Raw genomic sequence first — 19322 nt, forward strand, 5'->3', positions numbered from 1 at the left:
ACTCCCTTGTTACCCCAGATAATGGAAACCTGTCTCTACAATCATTTCTAGCTATTTAAATATATTTTGTTTAATTTTTAATTAGAACCTTGACCTTAAAATTCTTAGTTCTCTCCCCTTGTCTGCTGCTCTTGTTTTGGGAAGTGTCTCCATTTTTTTTTCTCTTTTGTCCTCTCTTCTCTCTCCTGTGTCCAACACTATAGTTCAAACAGAGGTCAATACTGAATTAGTTCTTGCACTGGTCTTTGGCCACTCTGTATTTAACTTAAGCATATATAAAGATGTAGGTGTAATCTAGGATAGAGAGTGAGAATAGACAAAAGAAATTTGCTGGATTGTTTTCATCTTTAACAGATTCTCAGTACTGAGATTGGTGTCTTGGCTTTGTGTTCTAGCTGCTCCTTTCATCAAACAAAAGTAGTTTCTCATGGTGGTGCATACAGACAGTTACACAGGACCTGTACTGATTCTATACTTCAAGCTACCTTATGTAAGATAGGCATTTTTTCAAAAACATAACCCTTCTTTAAATGAAGTCTGAAGTTCCTGTAGAATTTTATCTGTTAGAGAAGTTAGCAAATTGTGAATGCTTGTGAAAACCTTTGCACGTGTGTCTTAGCCTCTCTGATCTTTGGGTTTGCTCTCCTCTTTGTCAATTTTGATTTCCCCCTCCTAGGATCTAACAATCCCAGCAGTGGTTCTGACTTTACCTCAAGATTCGGAATTACATTACATATATATTAAATGAGCCCACCTACATACCAGTGTTTTTGTCTTGAAGCTTGTTACTGCTGAATCTCATAATTCTGTTATGGCTAACTACTATCTACAGCTTAGACTCTAGCTTCTAAGTAATTTTAGATGTCCCCTACTGCACCTTTTGGCCTCTGTAATATCTTATAGAATCAGCACTTTAATATAATCTTTATTGTTTTATTGTTATTATTTTTTGTTTTATTGTTATTATATTATATATGTATACTATATATACATATATTGTATTATATGTCAACATGTTAATTAATGATATGGAATCAAATTGGGGGGTGATATTTGGTGACCTTATTTTCTTATGTAATGTTATTGTAGAGAAGCTTGAAAATCCTGTCAAAGAACTTACCCTGAATTACCGGGGCAAAAACTTAGTCTTAAATAACTTGGAGTTGTTGAATGTTATTGTAACCTCCAAAACTGAGTAAGAGCTGTATTTGCTAAGGTCCTACACTGAACAAAGATATAAGAAGGCAGTGGGCAACAGACACTTGAAGTGCTATCATTTTTCCATTTTATGGAACAAGTAAAAATATCTGCAGATATGAATCCATCTGGATACAGACAGCTGCACAATGCATTGCTAGGGAGACATGAGTGAAGGAGTTGGGGGTTTTTTGGCATACCTTTCAGTGATGCATGTTGCTTTTTTGGGTTTCCCAAGCATGCAAGTGTGGCGTTCCAGTAGCATATATAGATTTAGAGAAATTCTGTGTTTCACATTTCGCAGAATGTTTTGGTTATTCTGTCAAGGACACTTAAATGCTCACAAGATTCATGACATACAAGAGAAAGTTACACAACAAAACTACAACTTTGCTGTAGTTCATCTGTAAGATGAATGGTCTTAGTTATTCAGCTTGAGGTGAGGACAAATGCAATTTCTTCTCCTTTGGTTAGTTAACCAGGGATAGCTGAACCACATTAGACCACATGCCCTGATATTAAATTAAGTGTCTAAAATTAGGCATTTTACATTCTGTAGCTTGAGGACAGGGTTTCAGTAGCTGCCGCATTCATCAAGTAGACATCAGGCGTGTAGGAACTCTGCAGCAGTAAGTAACACTGCATTATGCATTTCTTACACGTAATTGTGTATTGTCTGTAATTTTAAAAAATAGTTTCATACATAAAATATTTGTTTCATGTTTAGTTTATTGTTGTTATTGCTATATTCTGTAGTGTTTGGCAGTCTAGTGTATTGTAAACTTGGAGTTAAACAAACTTCTAGCCTAACTGCAGGTAATGGCATCAGGAAATGTGTAGTTTCTTCATTAGTAACTTTGTCAGATGTGATGTTTCATATGATTCTAATATTTATTTTGTTTGGTTTCTTGTAGACTTTAGCTTGAAGATGGCATCATGCCTTTATGAATGCCTTTGTGAGGCAGAACTTGAAAAATACTATCCCCATTTTGCTGCCTTTGGTCTTCAGAAGATTGATGAGCTTGCCAAAGTTTCCACGAAAGATTATACCAAACTAGGGGTCCATGACATGAATGACCGCAAACGCCTCTTTCAGCTCATTAGAATAATCAAAATTATGCAGGAGGAAGACATTGCAGACTTAAGCAAGCAAGATTTTCAACGAAGTGGCCTTTTCGTTCAGCCTCAGGTGACCAGATCAGGTCCCCGTAGACAGCTGCATTTTGAGTCCTTCTTTGAAGAAAATGATGGAACAGTTAAAGACTCTGAATCTGAATCATATGGTTCATCTGATTTCAGTGCTAATGAAGAGAAGAACAGTGTAGGGGAAATGTTGGGACACATTCAACCACATGATTCAGAGCGGATCAGATTAACTAGAAGAGACCTAAGTACTTCTGGAATATGCACAAAAAAGGACCTGAGCTGTCCAACAGTTTCTGATGATATTGCTCCTCTCCTGGGGGATTCTGAAGCTCCTATTGTACAAAGAATAACTCATATTTCAGGGTATAATTATGGACTACCACATTCCTGTGTCAGGTAATAATCAGTCACCTTTATTTTGCTATATTTCAAGTTAGTCGTAATTATTTCTTTCTTCTTTGTGGAGGAGAATCTGTCTTCATCACCTCCAAATAAGCAATCCTACCACTACAGAGCAATGCAAAATCTCATAGAGAAGAGAGATATTAATAAGCACTTGCGACTATCCAAGTCTGGTAGAAGGAATCAGTTGAATTTCACCTGCTGCCACTCATTGAGGTTGTCTAAGAATAGTCTTTATTGTCTTTCAGGATATAAGGCTTTGTTTTCTTGATGTTTTGGCCAATCTTTCTTTCTCTTTTTCTTTCTATGAGACTATCTTGCAAAACATTATTTTTCAAAAATATGGCATTGTCAAGTTTTTCCCAGTAAAAAGGATACACGCTGACACTGTGATGGCTATATTTCTTTTTAAAGAAGTTTCTGAACTGGAGCTTTAAAAAGAAACAGAATGAATATTACGGGGTTGGGGTATAGACGTGGTGGTGAGAGGGATGCCTTGCAGCTGTTTCCCAAGCACGTGATCTGTAACGTTCATACTTTTCCCGGTGTTTGGTAACAGAGGTGCTATGGTTATCTTGAACCACTGATAAATCTACCCTGGCAACCCTTCTAAAGCACAAAATATTTTTTTTCCTGATTCAGCAGCAGAGCACATACCCCTCTGCACACATACTACCAGCATCTAGCTAATTGCAATGCAGCCATGGCAGTTTTGTTTTAAAATGCAGTGAAGGCAGGTAGCTATATGAGGTTGGGTCTTGGTCTGGGAAGGCTGTGGGGAAAGATTTGGTATATGGGAGGATCCATGGAGTCAGGGTGTCAGTTACAACTCCCATTGAGCATGCACGTAGCCTGGAAGGATAGATGCTGTTGCCACAGTGGAAAAGATCTAAAGTGACATAGTAGTTAGAACACTTAAGCCGTGAAATGCAAGACAGAGGTTTGTAACTCCCCTTTGCTGGAAAAAAAAGATCCCCACATTCCAGAGAAGTGCACTAACCTCCTACATATATTGGCATCTTAGTGCATTCTCTGTCTTCTCTAGAAACTGAGCCAAGCTGCAACTAAAAGGGCAGGATTCATAGTGCTGGCGAGTAAAAAATGGTAAAGTATAACCTAATGGCTTAGCTAGGGGAGTTAAAGATTTTTAATCCTGTGATGGAGCCATGTATCTCCATTGTTCTCACTTTCTTTCCTTGTTCTTCTCTTTTTCTAAGTACGTTCTTCTGTGCCTAGCATTATGGTTCATCTTGTGGGCTTTCTGCATCCTCTTCCGGACATGCCCAAGTTTCTGTTTCTCCTGTTTTGACCGCAGAGTATGTGTTGTGCATTCCAGGCTTGGGCCAGTCTGCTGACACTTGGGTTTGTGATTCCTGTTTTGCAAGTGCCTAACTCCTTCCGTGAATCCATCCATTCCCATGTCATCTTGTGATGTGACCACTGCGAGGGCTAATCTAGTCTCATCTATGAGAAACACTGGAAATCACTGGCGTGATTTCAGATGGCAAAAAGATAAAGAGCTCTTTTAATATGTTTAAATGTATTTTGCACTTGCCCACAGCAAATGGCTTGATTTTGGCAGTAGCAGACAGGGCATAGTGATTCTTCCCACTTGTTGTCTGATCAGGTTTCTAATGATTTGTGTCAAGATTTTTGGTTTTTCTAGTAATAAAAAAAATCCATTTTGTTATAAAATACAGTTTCTATTTAAGAAGGGTTAATAGAAAATCTAAACTTCAGGTTCAGCATTCAGAATTAAAATGCATTCTGTTCCCACACTCTGTACTGGAATGAATTTATGCCTTTTCTCTCATGAACAGAGCCTCCAAGTCTTCAGTTTTTTCCTTTCTCCAAATCTTGCAATCAGTCCTTCTTCCTTCAAGCTCTTAGAGCACAACAGGCTCTTTCTGTAGGTCACTAAATCCAGCCTCTGACATGAGAATTAAACTTCAGAGCCTCTGATCATCAGTTGGACAACATTTGGTGCCTAGTGATATCCATAAGCTCACACTAACTTATGAAGCATCTTATTTCAAGTATCATTGCCTTTCTTTTCAGGGGAAAGAATTTTCCATCTAAATGCAGGGCCTGATCCTGGTCTGCATGGGAAAGCTGTACTAAAATTAAAGGGACTCCAGTTACAAGTAAAGATTACTTGTGTGTAGTCTTCAAAGACCGCATCTTGAGATTTATATCTGCATGTTGTATGCTTCTGAGGGATCATGCAGCATAACAGCAATGATACTACAAGCTTGTAGCTGTAATGAGATATTGAGTAACTTGTGGGTTTGATTTTAATTTATTATATTACTAGAATATGTTAGTTTTCAGCTGCTACATTAAGAGATTTTGGAAGGACATTCGGACAGCATGGCAGAAACACTACTTTTGGGCAAGTTGGGCCTTGATTAAAATGATTTTTTTCTCACAAATTGACATGCAAATCCAGGCTGAAAATCATTACTTATTTGGCTGAAGACAGCTTGAAAGAGGGAAAGGCGGGATGAATACCTTTTGGTTGAAGTCAAGCATACTCTGTATGCTGCATCACAAAATGCTTTACACAGTAGGTTAATCAATGAAACACAAAATGACCTCATGTTTCTGAGGTGTCTGGAAGGGAACTAAAGTGGACTTGCCAAAACACAAGAGCACAACTTTGCCTGTGGTCTGAAACCCCATAATTTTTTATGAAAAAAACCCCCAAAACCAAAGGGGATACAATGAATAGATCAATATTTCCATTTTCTTTGAGCTGACTAGGAACATGGTGATACTGTCTTGTTTTCCAGTTTGAGTCATTTACTTGTAACTTGTTTGACAGCCTATAAGAGGAAGAATGAAAGCCAGCATAAGAGGAAAAGCAACTAAATATTATACCCTCTCCTTTTCAAGATCTGTTCATACTTTTATCTGTGCATTATTAAGTGACTAATCATGACTGCAAATAATTTCAGCAAGATTAAATTTCATTGAGTTAACTCGCATATTATGCCAGCTTCAGTCACATGTTTGTGGACAACTGAAAATATGCCAGTCCAGCAACAAGTTTAGGAATATAGCTGTATAAACACAACTATTTTTTTAACAGAAGTGCACAAAAGGCATCTGTCTATTTAGGAAAAAACAGCAGAAAGTTCACCATGTAACAATGAGTGTGTTTGGGGTTTTTTTGATAAGCCATTAAAGACAGAAACATTTATCTGATAAAGCTAACAAATTTATGCATATTCAAGATTCTGTAGTAACCTGATTTTAAAATGTAAACCTACGTTATTGTTGTAGATCCAGTACTTCTGAGAAAGAGACTCCATGGACAGAGAGTGAAAAAATCAGAGTGTGTGTCCGAAAACGTCCTCTAGGCCTGAGAGAGGAGCGACGTGGGGAGGTTAATATCATCACAGTGAAAGACAAAGAAACCCTACTTCTTCATGAGAAGAAGGAGGCGGTTGATCTCACTCAATATATTTTACAGGTAACATGCTCCACCTGAATGTTGTGTTTATGGGCCAGTCACTTGCATGGATGGGATAAAGAAAATTGTGCTTGGAGTTTCCATGAGGGGAAACAGAAAAGGGCTGTCTGCATTTCTTGCACTGAAATAGTGGTGTGCTCTTCTATGAGCTCAGCATAACTATATTTGAATTGCTTCTGACTTATGCCAGCCTGTGGCAGAAAACCTGAGCCCAGAATTTTAAGCCTCAAAAGCATGTCTCTTGCAGCTTTCTTTGCACATGGCAAAATAAAACTACTGCATGCCTTGCTGCAGGAAAATTGCCTGCTGCAGGGTCTCCTGATAGCTTTGCAGGGTACTTCAGTGAGGAGTTCCCTTTTCACTATTTCAGCACTGTAGGTCTGTTTCAATGAATCACCCACGCCCTTTTCCCCTCCCTTCCTTTGTTCTTAAATGCTTTTGAAAATTACGTTCCCTTTTGGTCTTTGTTTCTTAATCCCAAATACCTTGTGCTGTCATAGTTCAAATTCTCACTTTTGACTGACAGCACCAGGAACAGAACTGATTTCTAGAGAGCAGCAAGCCATTCTCACTCTACTGGGTGTTATTTTTACAGTCTGGGTCCTAGGAACAACTGTTTGGAGTATCCAGTAAAAATTCAGTTTGCAGCTCTGGGCCTGGTTCATGTACCATCTTTTATGGTGTGACACATGCAGCAACTCCACCCCACTCCCTCCATCTGACTACCTATATTTGGCATTTATGCTGTGCTTAGTACCTTAGTATCTCAGTGCTGAAATAACCACTAATTAATTTTGTTATGTCAGCACAGACAAACGAAATCTTGCTATCAATCAATATAGTCCAAACAAAAGTATGCCATGGTAAAGGCTGTGTCTATTCTATAGGACCCAGGAGAACTTCTCTGCTTCCAAGTCTGGCTACTCACCCTGCCTCCATCTCTGGTTCCTATAGAAATGACAGCAAGGGGTACAGAGCAAATGGGAGGTGGTGAGGCATACTCCAGCTCCACAGCTGGGGGACCCAAACTACAGGCCCATCACAGAGCACATCTGCCTGCTGAGCTGAGCGTAGCTGCTGAGACTCCCTGGTTTAATCTGCCTGTGCGCTAGTGTGGTTTTTTGAGCATCATTGAAGGGATTCTCAGTCCTAGACATCTACCACTTAATTCACACTGCAGTGAATTTTTTAGAGTGCAATGTTAGATACCAGTCCATGGAGGCTCTTTTGAAAAATATGATGTTTGTGACTGTCCCGACAAACACTATTCATAACCTAGAAGGAGCCCATAATGAATTCTGTTGCAGTGTTTCCAGAGACCCTGCTGCTTTGGGTCAGATATGGAGTGTAGTACGTTTTGGGTTTTCTTGCCCCCGTTCTGAGATAATACAATCCATCTTATTTTAGGAATAGCTTCTGTTTTCTCTGGCACAAAAAGTTTTTAAGTCTGCAGAACAAAGACAATCACAACTGAGGACTAATTTTGAGAGTCGAGTTGACTCTGAGTTCTTTTTTACTGTTACAGTCTTACTGTACATCTGTAGGCTGATTCATTTCAAGAGTAAATTTTCTTTAATTAGTGTGGGTTTTTTTTCTTGTCAGAAGGCTGTGATATGTTCTGCTCCAGAATGATGGGAAATTAAGGCATCTTTTTTTTTCTTCTCCTACCCTCAGTCTCTTGATTAGTCGCAATGATGTGTTCCTGCATAGGTCGTGCTGCATGGTAAATGTGCTAGATCACTTTGTACCTGATCCAAAGCCATATGAAGTCACTGGAAAGACTTCTGTTAGTTAACTTTAGCTTTGAATGGGGGTGAAGGGAAAGTGAAACATATTCATTTTCATGTAAAGATCATATTTATTTTTCAGCATGTTTTTTATTTTGATGAAGTCTTTGGGGAGTCATGTACCAATCAGGATGTCTATATGAAGACAGCTCATCCTCTCATTCAGCATATTTTTAACGGGTAGGGCGTCAGTGCTTACATTTATTATTTTTTGCCTTGTTGTTTTCCAATTTCATACACTGCTTTAATTTTCTGTTACGCTTTTCATGTTCTGAAAAATACATTCATTTCACCTTTGCCACATACCTTCCCCCTTTTAGAATGTCTTTGATTACAATTTAGACAAAATAAATCAGGGAAAACTTTCTTCACATTTGGTAAGAAATCTAAATCACAGAGGACGTTAAAATTGGACCTCAGGTGCAGCAAAGAGACACCATGGCCAGCCTAGAATGAAAAAATGTGGGCCAGGATTTCTGAAGTCTAATCTCCAATCTAAAAAAGGTTTCTGTGTGGTATAGCACACTTATCTGTAGAGGAATATTACCTCTTTCATGAGACTGCTGTGAGATATTTTTGCATATATTTGTGCAGTTCACAGGGCAACAGAAATTATTAATAACCTTGTGACTTATTTTTATTTTATTGTTTTATATTTGCTTAGAGGTTTAATCATAATTACATACTTTATGATTAATGGGAAATTGATGGTGGCTTTACATAAGTGATCTTGCTTTCACACAAAGTAACAAGCTTGAATATAATTACATTTTTGAGTCTTTGAAGGAAAGGATCATGTATCCATGTTGAAAATTAACAAAATGGAGCATTCTGCTACTGAAAATCTCCAAGTACCATCAGGAGAGATAGAGTATCATGCTCTTGAGAAAAGGAAAGTGAAAAAGGAGAATGAGGCTCGTAGCTTGCTGCGTAATAATCACTAAAGGCACAATTCACATTACAACTAATCCAGTAATGCCACCAGAAGAGATGCCACTGTTTTTTCTCAGCTTTCCCTAAATTTTCTGTTAACTCCTGCTGCACCCCTTCACTGGCACTGGTCTAACCTGACACCGTGGTGAGCTAATTCTGCAACCTAAGGTGGCAAGCAATTGTTCACTGTGCCTACTGCAGCCCTACGTTTCTACCCATTTCTCTGCCAGGGTACTGAGCCAGCTAAAAACTTTTTTTTTAAGGTGGGGGGAATAAATATTTTGTTCCATAGTATTTCTTTTTTGGCGGATTCTGTTCCCTAAATCTGTTCACATCATACATGTGGGTTCAGTGCTTGTATAAGAGCAATGATGGGGAAGGAAAAGTACGCACACAGTAACCTCAACTTGGGTGGGCTTGAAGGGCATTTTATGTGCATTGCCATTATAATCTTAAGGTGATATGATGACAAAGCTGGACCAATCTGAAATAAGCCAAGACTGTGGTTTCACTAGCTGGAGTGAGCAAACCAAACAGCTATCTGCCACTGAAAGGGGATGATCTTCTTCCTTACCCCCCACTAGACACATTCCCATAGGTTATGTGAAGCCAGTTTAGGCATATTTTGTGATCCTCTGTGAGGTACTTTAATTCACTGAAACAGCAGAAAATTAGCTTGCAAAAAAGTGGAAAGCCTTCTGTTATTTCAGTGCAGTAAAGTCAAACATCAGAGCCAGCACAGGCAGGGCTGGGTCAGTGGGGTAGGTTGCACAGCTGGGAGCAGAGGAAAGGAAGAGCAAGACCTTGCCCTAGGCAACAACAACTCTTCAGATTGACTCAGCTGTGTGCAGGACTGCAGCCTGGGACAAAGTAACCTTGCTCAGTAAATTACAGTGCTGGGGTGTAATTTTCATCAAGTACAGCATGTTTTAATACAGAACCTGCTGGCTGTTTTGCATCTCATGTCAGAGTCATTTTTCTCTGTGATTCATAATCAGTAGGATTCCCGTTCATAATCCTACGATACTTCTGCAGCATCTAAACAGCTGGAAGAATGATAATGAATTCTTAGTTTTCTTGAATTCATTTTTGGCATCTGGAAGAAAGGAAGAGAGCCAGCACTATGTGACACACCAGATCTCCATAGGACATGCTTGGGAATCGCTGTTAAGTGTTTTGCAGTTTCCCAGACAGAACAGCAAACCAAACCTCATTGCTAAGAGGCCACTATAGATAGATACTGACATTGCAGAATCTTTTTTAATAGATATGAATGAATCAGATGTGACACTAAAAATACAAGTTGTCTTCACAGAGGCAATGCAACCTGCTTTGCATATGGGCAGACTGGTGCTGGCAAGACTTACACTATGATAGGTACTCACCGGAACCCAGGACTCTATGCCTTGGCTGCCAAGGACATCTTTAGACACCTGGAAGCATCACAGTCAAGGAAAGATCTCCTTGTTTTGATCAGTTTTTATGAGATCTACTGTGGACAGCTTTATGACCTGCTAAATGGAAGGAAGAGGTATTTAAATAAAAATATGTTTTACTATAAACCTATGGTTAATAAGTAGTTGGTTACTGTTTATAGATTGGTTACTGTTTCATGCAATTACATTTAACATATTACCATTTACAGTAAATGTTATGTATTTAATTAGGGTTGTTCCTAGGAACTACTTAGAGAGGAAGGCAGAATCTGACACTAAATACTGTGGCATTGATAGGGGCTCCTGGTTTTTACTATTTTGGGGGGGAAATAAGTAAGAATAGGGAAATAAGTAAGAATAAAGACCTATGGTTGACATATGAGATCACACTGTTTTGCTTACACTATAATAATATACTAACTGAGCATCCACAGGTAGAGAAAGAACCTTCTTGTGGCCAGAAGTTCTTATGCCAACCATTGTGGAGTCCCTGTCTTTCCCTGCTCAAACATAAACTTTGGCTGTCCCTCCTGCTGTGCCAGTGGGGTTTTGCCTCTTGCCACTCTTGTCTCTGAAGATCCTGTTGATCTCCCACTTACCATGCTTGACACTGCAAAGTCTGCTCACCTTCTCCCTGCGCGCCTTTACCCGGCAGCCCAGTGACTCAACCAGAGAAAGCCTCTGCAGGTGATGCTGCCATCACCCTCAGCAGTAGCACCTCAGCCCCAGATTCATTTGGAGGGATGTATAATCTTACAGGAGCTCTATCCAGAATGGAAATCGGGACAAGTCAGTACATACTTAGTATAAAAAAAATCACTGTGGTCTGAAATCTCTAAATAAAATAATAGTCAGTTAAGATCTCAGCAGTGAAATCTTTTCAGAGTGATCTTGAAGGGACATTACCTGTCAGCTGGAGGCCTTTAGCAGCCTTGAGAGCGCTATCCTTAGAGCACACTGGAGGGCTCAAGAGGGAGGCTTTCTGCCTGGGGAAGCGAGCGTCTGTTCACAGAGGAAAAACCTATTTCTGTGCATGTGTGTTCCTTTTCTCCAAAACAGTCTTTAAGGAGCAGGTAGTGTAATCTGCCATGTAAGGAGTCAATTTACTAAGCAAGAAAGAGTGTCCTTATATTCTCTGCATGTCCATTAGCTATCTTACATGTCACTGAAGGAGAAAACTGAACTTCCTCCGGTGTGCATCATGTCTGTATTCTTCCTGTATACTGTAATGCTTCTGTGTGATTCATAGCAGAGGTGCTCTGAAATCTGACTCTATGGCTATGTGAGCTGCTTTAAAATCCTGTGCAAAAATCTTGAGAACTTGAACAGAGCATAACTTACAGTCTTGAACTTGCTAGAGAAGCCTGAGATGCAGTTTAAAGAGGGACAGGAACTCTAAAATATAAACATGATAATTTACTTCCCTGCTTTATTATATTCCTGAGCTAGCAGAAATGCATTGCTAATGTCTCCTTAACAGTGAAATGTCAGTGGTACATGTTACAAATTAAATACCTCTTCAGCTCTGAAAATAAATGAGTGACAGTGGTGCCTCTCCCCAGCCAGTAGCCTTGATTGCTTTTCACAGTGTCATAGCACTGACATGTGTTTTCGTTGCTGCTAATTGACATTTCAGAAATCTCCTTTCTGTACTGTTTCATTTTCAGACTTTTTGCAAGAGAAGATAGCAAGCATGTTGTTCAAATAGTTGGACTGCGGGAGGTTCAGGTGGACTCTGTAGATCTACTATTGGAGGTAATATCTATGTCTGCGATTATTTTTTGTCTTCTACAGCCTGATTTGCTGATTTGTAAGTGTCCTGGGTTTGGCTGCAAGTGGCTGCATGGTGCTTAGTTGCTGGCTGGTGTTAAACGGTGACAGTGAGATATGTCATTTACAGAGATTGTTATTTGTTGTATAGTACATGTGTATGTTCCTGTTTAAGGTTCTGAAATTGGCAACCCCAGCAGAGCACTGAGGAATACTATTAAAAGTGCCTTTATTTAGTAAGCTTCTTGGGTCACTGTGACTTGTGTTAGCAACATGCAAGCTGTTGATTTACAGCTGTTGCTTCTGCTGCCACTCCTCATGGAAAGATCTTTGCCAAGAAATAGACTGCTATCTCTATTCCAGAAATTAAATAGTGTCCCAGCAAGGGACCCTGAAAGCTGGATAAGTATTTTCTCCCACTGTGGTTTCTTTGGCTTCTATGAACTTAAATTTTCTACATTAAAGGTACGTGGATGTGGGACAAAAGATATAAATTTGAAAATTAACGGAACTAGAAATTAGAAAATACTTAAGATTGAAATATTGATCTGAATTAGGATTAAGACACTGCTTAGATAATGATGGGTGATAACAGCCACGTAAAATTAGGATTGTTAAATGGTAGCTGACATTCAGCACAAGCAAGGCTTCAGTTTTCCTTCCCTGCCTGGCTGAGCCCTGAAAGGGCACTGGCAAATTTTCCGCATTGTCCTGCAGCAAGCAAGCTGGTTAAATCTGCTCTCTATTAAAGGCTCACTTTGCATACTTTAATTCCTTTCTCAGTAAGGAAGTGTAAATTACAAGTGCCTGATAGTGTAATTGACTCATTAAAACTGGCATGGTGTTGCCCGCTTATATTCCATTAAATTTTGTTCTTCATCTTCCCATTAACTCCAAGCTTCAGGACATGCTCGTGATGCTTCTGCAAATTAGAGTGTAAATTTGCTATATGGCTGATTAACACATTACTCTGTATTATCACATTCCACATTACAGAAGAGCTATTAAATGACTTTATTCTTACAGGTATCTCAGCAAAAAAATAATTTGATATTGTCCACAGGCCCTTTTGACCATAGAAATGTCACTGGCTTGACTCAGGCTTTTGAATAGTCTGCAACGGATATATGGGAAGAGTCCTGAATACGTCCCTAGTTATTCACTATTCATTGATGTTGGCTTTGGTTCAGAAATTATCTGCATTTAGCACTAATAAAATGCTTGGGAGCTGCAGCAGTTGGTTACGTTGCTGGTTGAGAACTGGCCACTGAAAGGCATGAATAATGCATATCTGTCAACTGAGAACATATTGATTTTGCTAGATATTATTTTAATTTGTTCTTACAAGCAGAAACAAAATTAATGACTGTTTTATGAATGCCCTGCTGCAGTTGCTGCTAGACTTTCTGTGACAATCTTTAAAAGTTTTCAAAAGAGAATTACCAGATTTGTATTTTGAAGGGGCCTTTGTCTTTCTGCCTTGCCTCTCTTCTATGTTGTCTTGTGTTATTGTTGTATTGGGTATAATTGATGTTTCAACTTTGTTCCTTACTCTGGCATAATTTCATTTAGTTATGGAAATGGAGAAAGGTTTTGGCACATTGTATTTTGTGTGTAACTTTCTGGATAACAGTACATTTCTTATTACATAAGAAAGTGAAATTTTAAAAGAAGACTTCAAATAGTCAATCTCATGAGTCTCTTAGGTTATGTCTGCAGTCCTACTTTCTTTCATTGCTGCCATACTTTTGGTTTTAATTTTATAGTTTGGATATTTTGCAAATCCGAATGAATGTGCGATGCAAGAACTTCTTACCTGCAGTATGCTCTCTAAGCTCTAGTGTCACTGCAAGCAAGTCCACATACAAAGTTCTGAAAGGAACATTGGAAGGGATCCAGTTTAACTTAACATCTGCCTTGCACAAAATTTTAAGGCTGTAATGAACCATTCCTCCTAATGTTTCCTCATCTTAGGAGGACAAGATCACTTTCTGAGAGGTTGTGTTTTTATTTACAATTTGCTTGGATGTTGTCCCCCTGATTTTGCAGGTGATTTTGAAGGGGGGAAAAGAACGTAGCACAGGAGCTACTGGAGTCAACTCAGATTCTTCTCGATCTCATGCTATCATCCAAATCCAAATTAAAGACACAGCCAACAGGACATTTGGAAGGTAAGACTAGAAGTGAGAGTGCTAAGGGCTGATGACTAAGTCAAGCCCAGGGACATCCAGGAGGCAAACAAAGAGGAGCTGTTGAGTTAGTGGACAGCTGTGAGTTAACTCAGAAGGTAGAGCTCAAAGAGACTTTGAGAAGTTTCACAGTCCTTTCTCTGTTCCCAGGGAGAGCACTTAAGTCACATCTGTGAGAGCTTTGCCAAACTTGTTTGTAAAAATTTCCAGCGAAGGGGTTTGGCAATCAAATCCATCCCTTCATCTTCAGTGTTAGAAAGCTTTTCCTGTCTGATGTTAATCTGGCTAAAGGTAGATGTCTGCAATGGGCATATCCACCTGTGAGCTTGTCACCTTTAAAGTCAGTAGAAAGAAATGGTAATTCCTGGGATCCATTTCGTGCCATTCTGCAGTCACCTAAATTAGGTCAGATGGATTTGCCCCTCAAAGCACCTCTGTCCTGTAATTGACTACAATGGAGCCTGGGATGACTAGCTCAGGTGGAGATGATTCCATTAGAGATGTTCGCCTTTGGTCAGAGGAATCATAGTACCTCACCTAAACCTCCCTGATAATTTGGGAGTGTGACACTGATGCTATCTGCAGCAGATAAAAAGAGAAGTTTACTTCCTCTTGTAGCAGCCATTTTATGTATTTGAAGACTGTAATTGTGCCTCATCTCAGTCATCTTTTCTCCAGACTAAACAACCCCAAGAAATAGGTCTGAGGATAGAGGTCTAGGTATCTATATTACTGCTGAGTGTCAAAAAATCATGCTGACGCACCATTCCAGCAACTACCATGCAGTCTTGCTTCCCAGGATCTTATTTTAAATACAAGGCAAAATGGGAGAGCCACAAATAGTGGAGAGAGGAAAAGGCAGAACAGGCAGGCTTAGAAATAGAAGTGTATGTGGTTATGCAGGTGTGGCATGTCTGCCACTTTTTTTGTTACGGAAAGTGAGGTGGAGCTGGAGTGGGGAAAGGATCCCAAGATATGCTAATAAGAGAAGTCAGGGCTGTTGCAGGAAAAGAAGAGGGGCACAGACAAAGATACAGTGCAACAGTCAGAACAGCAGCTGGCACCCAGAGCTAGGCAATGTGAGAGGGATTAATGGAGTTTTGTGGAAGGAAGGGACAAGGAACACTGAAAGCTCAGTGTATTACTTACTACACTGGAAATTTCTGTTCATATTGCCCTGAATTCGCATTTGACAGGGCAGTTGTCTGTTTTACCTGGAAGGAGAATCAAGAAATTTACGTTTTCTTTAACTGTGTTCTAAGGAAGCTGCAAGCATAGTGATTATTTGGAGAGATTAATGTGTTGCACTTTAAACAGCTTATCCGTTAAACTGCGGGGCACTCTCATCACATGCAATTACACTTTCTATTACAATTGTGTTAGTGCCAAGATGCTCTGACACTGTTCCTGCTGCTATGCTTATTTTGGTGCCTCAGATATTTCCAGTGGGTATTTCTTTTTGTTCAAAAGTAGTTGTTGCTAATCATTCTTCTGAAGTCATGTGTTGCAGCCTTCTGGTTTAAAAAAGAAAAAGGGGGTGGGGGGGGAAGCCCCTAAGATAAATGCAACTTTGTTTTTTCTAGGATATCATTCATTGACTTGGCTGGCAGCGAAAGGGCAGCTGATGCCAGAGACTCAGATCGACAAACAAAAATGGAAGGAGCAGAAATAAACCAAAGTCTTTTAGCAGTAAGCTACTAGCATGTCTGGGGAAGGTTTTGTATTTAATTATTAGCATGTGTTTTAGGATGAAAATGAACCACAGAATAATATATGTATGTATTCCATGGAGGGGAAAAAATAACCAAAGTACTAAGTGTGTCCATTTTAATTTATCTCATGCCTGAAAGACAATTTCAGATGGAGATTTTGTGGTGAAAATAAAGTCTTTTTAATCCATTCTTACAGCCAGCCAGGTAAACACAGCATGGAGAATGTTAGGTATAGTATAATAAGTGTCCCATATTTTATATAGAAATTTTCGTCCTTTTTACTTTCAGAGAATATTGGCTTGGGATTGCCATATTTGTTTCATAAAAGCATATCTGTTCCTGCTGGTTATTTTCACCGCTTGAACTCAGATTTCTCTTTCAAATCAGGAGTAAAGGACTTAAATACTCAAAAGCATAGAAACTAGCAGCTCAGGGTGGGGGGCGGGGGCAGGGAAGGAACAGGAAGAAATGCACTCTTAATGCAAACTGTCTTTTACAATTATATACAGTTACGTGAAGAGGGACAAGGAGCAAAGAAATGCCATCTAAGATAAAGCAGAAGTGCCTCTAAGTATAAAATGTGCAGAAGGCTTTGCACCTCCTTTAATTCAAATGAACGAAGCTCACTGGTGACCGAGGGCTTTTCTAAGTGAGACTGAAGGTGATAGGCAATCAGTATGAGTCAACAGTGCAAAAGTTAGTGCACACAACCTGTACCTCTTAGTGTGCTGTAAATAGGAGGTGGCTTGCTCTGTTTTGAGAATGTAGAATGTTCTTTTTGCACAGAATATTAGCATTCATAGTGGGAGATAGCCTGTAAAGTGAATGTTTTTCTGTAGTTCATGCTTTCTTGAGTACTTGCTGGTGAGTAACCAAGTGGCATGCAGAGTCAGGACCTGAATAGAAAGGATTCCTGAGAAGTGAGGCTTAATGTAAGCTCATGAAACTCTTTTAAAAGGAACTTTAGAATCAGAATGTGTGTATTTTTGGTATTGTGTGAAGCTGAGTAAATACCTAGGCAGTCTACAAGTAGTGACTGAATTAATTATAAAAGGCATCTTTGACTAAGTCTACATGACCTGCAGCGTGTAAAACCTAGCTCTGTCCTCAATGATCATAACACTCTCTTCAGGCCTGCAAACACATGAAGTTTGAAGTTTGCTGCTGGTTTGAATATTCATGTTGATTTCAAGTAGAAGATATTCAGATACTGCAATTATGAGAAGCAGAATAAAAAATGAGAATAGTTTGATCTCTTACTTGTAAAGGTGTGATTTTCAATAAAATGCAGTAAAAGTGAGAAATAAATGTCATTTTAAGTGGGTGTATGTAGAATGTAGTAAGGCTTTAAATGTAGAAAGGCTGCTTCAGGCTAGTATCACCATGACAATGCTGTAATCTGCTTATTTTTCCTTTGATATTTGCTCTAAATGACTTGTCTCATGGCTATACAGTCCATTTCTGCCAGTTTTAGAGAGCAGCCAGGCTTGATATGGAGTCTGATGCTATTGTGCTTATTCCAGTGGAAACATGGCAAAAACGTGCACATCTTTGAGTTTGAACATGACCTCTTTTTCCAAGGCTGGTAATAAATCAGGGGATGTTTCTTCAAGACTATAGGCTACCTCTGTTGATGGTTATTAACAATAAGAAGATCTATTGAGATCTGTGAAAGGCATGGGTGTAGCTAGCTGCTCATGTTCTGTCAGTTTTAATGGGATTTCTGTGGCTGTATCTCCACTCCCTGGGTAGTCTGTTGTTTCATTCTCAGTGTTTTGTGCATAGTTCTTATTAGCCTGTCAAAAGTCACAGTAACATGTTCGTTTAGACAGATGGGCTGTATCTGTAATACCTTCTGAGCGTGGGCTTGAACCTGGACTTGAACCCAGCTCCCCTCACAGCTAATTGTTTGGTGCTGGTCCATGCTCTCCCCTTTGGTTGGGTTTGGCGCATTGCACTGATGTGAAGAGGAAATGGCTTGAGATCAGCTGCCTTCTAACACAGCCCAGTGTACCCACACATAGATGGGACATCTAGACTGCAGATTATAGTCAGTATGAGGAGGAATATGCACTTATTAGCTTGTGCCATCTCTGACAGAGGTATGAAAATGCTGCCAGAGTGGCGTAAGAAATTTGCACTGCTGTTGTCCAAAGTGTTGGGGTATTTTCAGAAGAGGAAAAGCTTCTAAAAAAGAGAGAAATTTGTACGAGATGGAGCTCAAAAAGCTCTGTTCTTAGGGTACACCTGCCCTACAAGCTGCTGCATAGTCTGGGGTACACCTAATCTGGCTTCAAACTAGTTAGCTGTGGTGAAGGCAGCAGGAGGTCCACAGTAGTGTGGAGCTCTATGTGTGCTAAATGTGTGTATTTACCCAGCTTCTTGGGTTTTGTTTAGCCCACAGAGCCATCAGGCAGGGCTAGCTGTGCTCTGTGCTGCAGCTTTGCTCTCTTTGAGTGCAGCTAAGCTGCTGCTGCTAACTGAACTAGCTGAAGCTGGCTGTTCATGGCTGTGGCAGCAGCAAACTCCCCTTGAAGGGGACATCACACAGTAGGAGTCAAAGGTGCAGGAGGGAAATAGTACATTCATAGGTTAGGTTTGATGCAATTCAGTTCCTTGTCAGTGTATGATTGATATGTTTTTCCCTCTCTGTTTTTATCTTTTTTTATCTTTTTTTTTTTCTTTTGATAGCTAAAGGAATGCATTCGGGCATTGGATCAGGAACATGCGCATACTCCTTTCCGGCAAAGCAAATTAACTCAGGTAAAACGAGCAGACAGGGAACAGCAGAGGTTTCCCTGAGAAGGACAAAATAAAATTAAAATAAATTTTTAAAAGGGCATAATTCAATAAGTGCTATTGAACTTGAAGAAAAAAGAAATGTGTAATTTTTGCAAACGTTAATTTTAAAGGTAATCAGAGAATCAAGGCCAACTGCTAGTTCCCCCAGTCAGTACATGAATTGCTAAGAAACTTGGTTTTTTTCCTTCCAACCCTAGGTGTTAAAGGATTCTTTCATTGGCAATTCCAAGACGTGTATGATTGCCAATGTATCACCTAGCCACATAGCTACAGAGCATACCCTGAACACTTTACGATATGCTGACAGGTAGGTGATGAAATTCAATCTTGCCAAGGTGAAAAACACAAAGGAAAAAGTAATGTATGATGTTTGTGGTTACATTTTATGTTGGTTGCATTGGAAATGTTGATTTAGGCAAGAAATGCAATTTTCACAATACAAATGAAATCCTTACCTGTTCCAACTCTTATAT

General features: G+C 39.5%; 1 protein-coding gene across 3 annotated transcripts in view; it reads left to right on the forward strand.

The window, feature by feature from the left end:
* KIF24 (kinesin family member 24) overlaps positions 1 to 19322 on the forward strand; it is a 33244-nt gene that overhangs the window by 4169 nt on the left and 9753 nt on the right. For 2 of the 3 annotated variants that reach the window (XM_052777588.1, XM_052777587.1), the window contains exons 2-10: positions 2112 to 2739; positions 6031 to 6220; positions 8090 to 8187; positions 10256 to 10471; positions 12044 to 12131; positions 14196 to 14317; positions 15919 to 16024; positions 18739 to 18810; positions 19047 to 19156. In XM_052777588.1, coding sequence (XP_052633548.1) covers positions 2126 to 2739; positions 6031 to 6220; positions 8090 to 8187; positions 10256 to 10471; positions 12044 to 12131; positions 14196 to 14317; positions 15919 to 16024; positions 18739 to 18810; positions 19047 to 19156 — 1616 coding nt within the window. In that variant the 5' untranslated portion in view covers positions 2112 to 2125. Of the gene's footprint in view, positions 1 to 1925; positions 2740 to 6030; positions 6221 to 8089; positions 8188 to 10255; positions 10472 to 12043; positions 12132 to 14195; positions 14318 to 15918; positions 16025 to 18738; positions 18811 to 19046; positions 19157 to 19322 lie in introns of those variants that run through there. The other variant, XM_052777586.1, reaches the window with a different exon arrangement.

The sequence above is a fragment of the Harpia harpyja genome, chromosome Z, assembly GCF_026419915.1.
Source record: "Harpia harpyja isolate bHarHar1 chromosome Z, bHarHar1 primary haplotype, whole genome shotgun sequence".
Classification (NCBI taxonomy): domain Eukaryota; kingdom Metazoa; phylum Chordata; class Aves; order Accipitriformes; family Accipitridae; genus Harpia; species Harpia harpyja.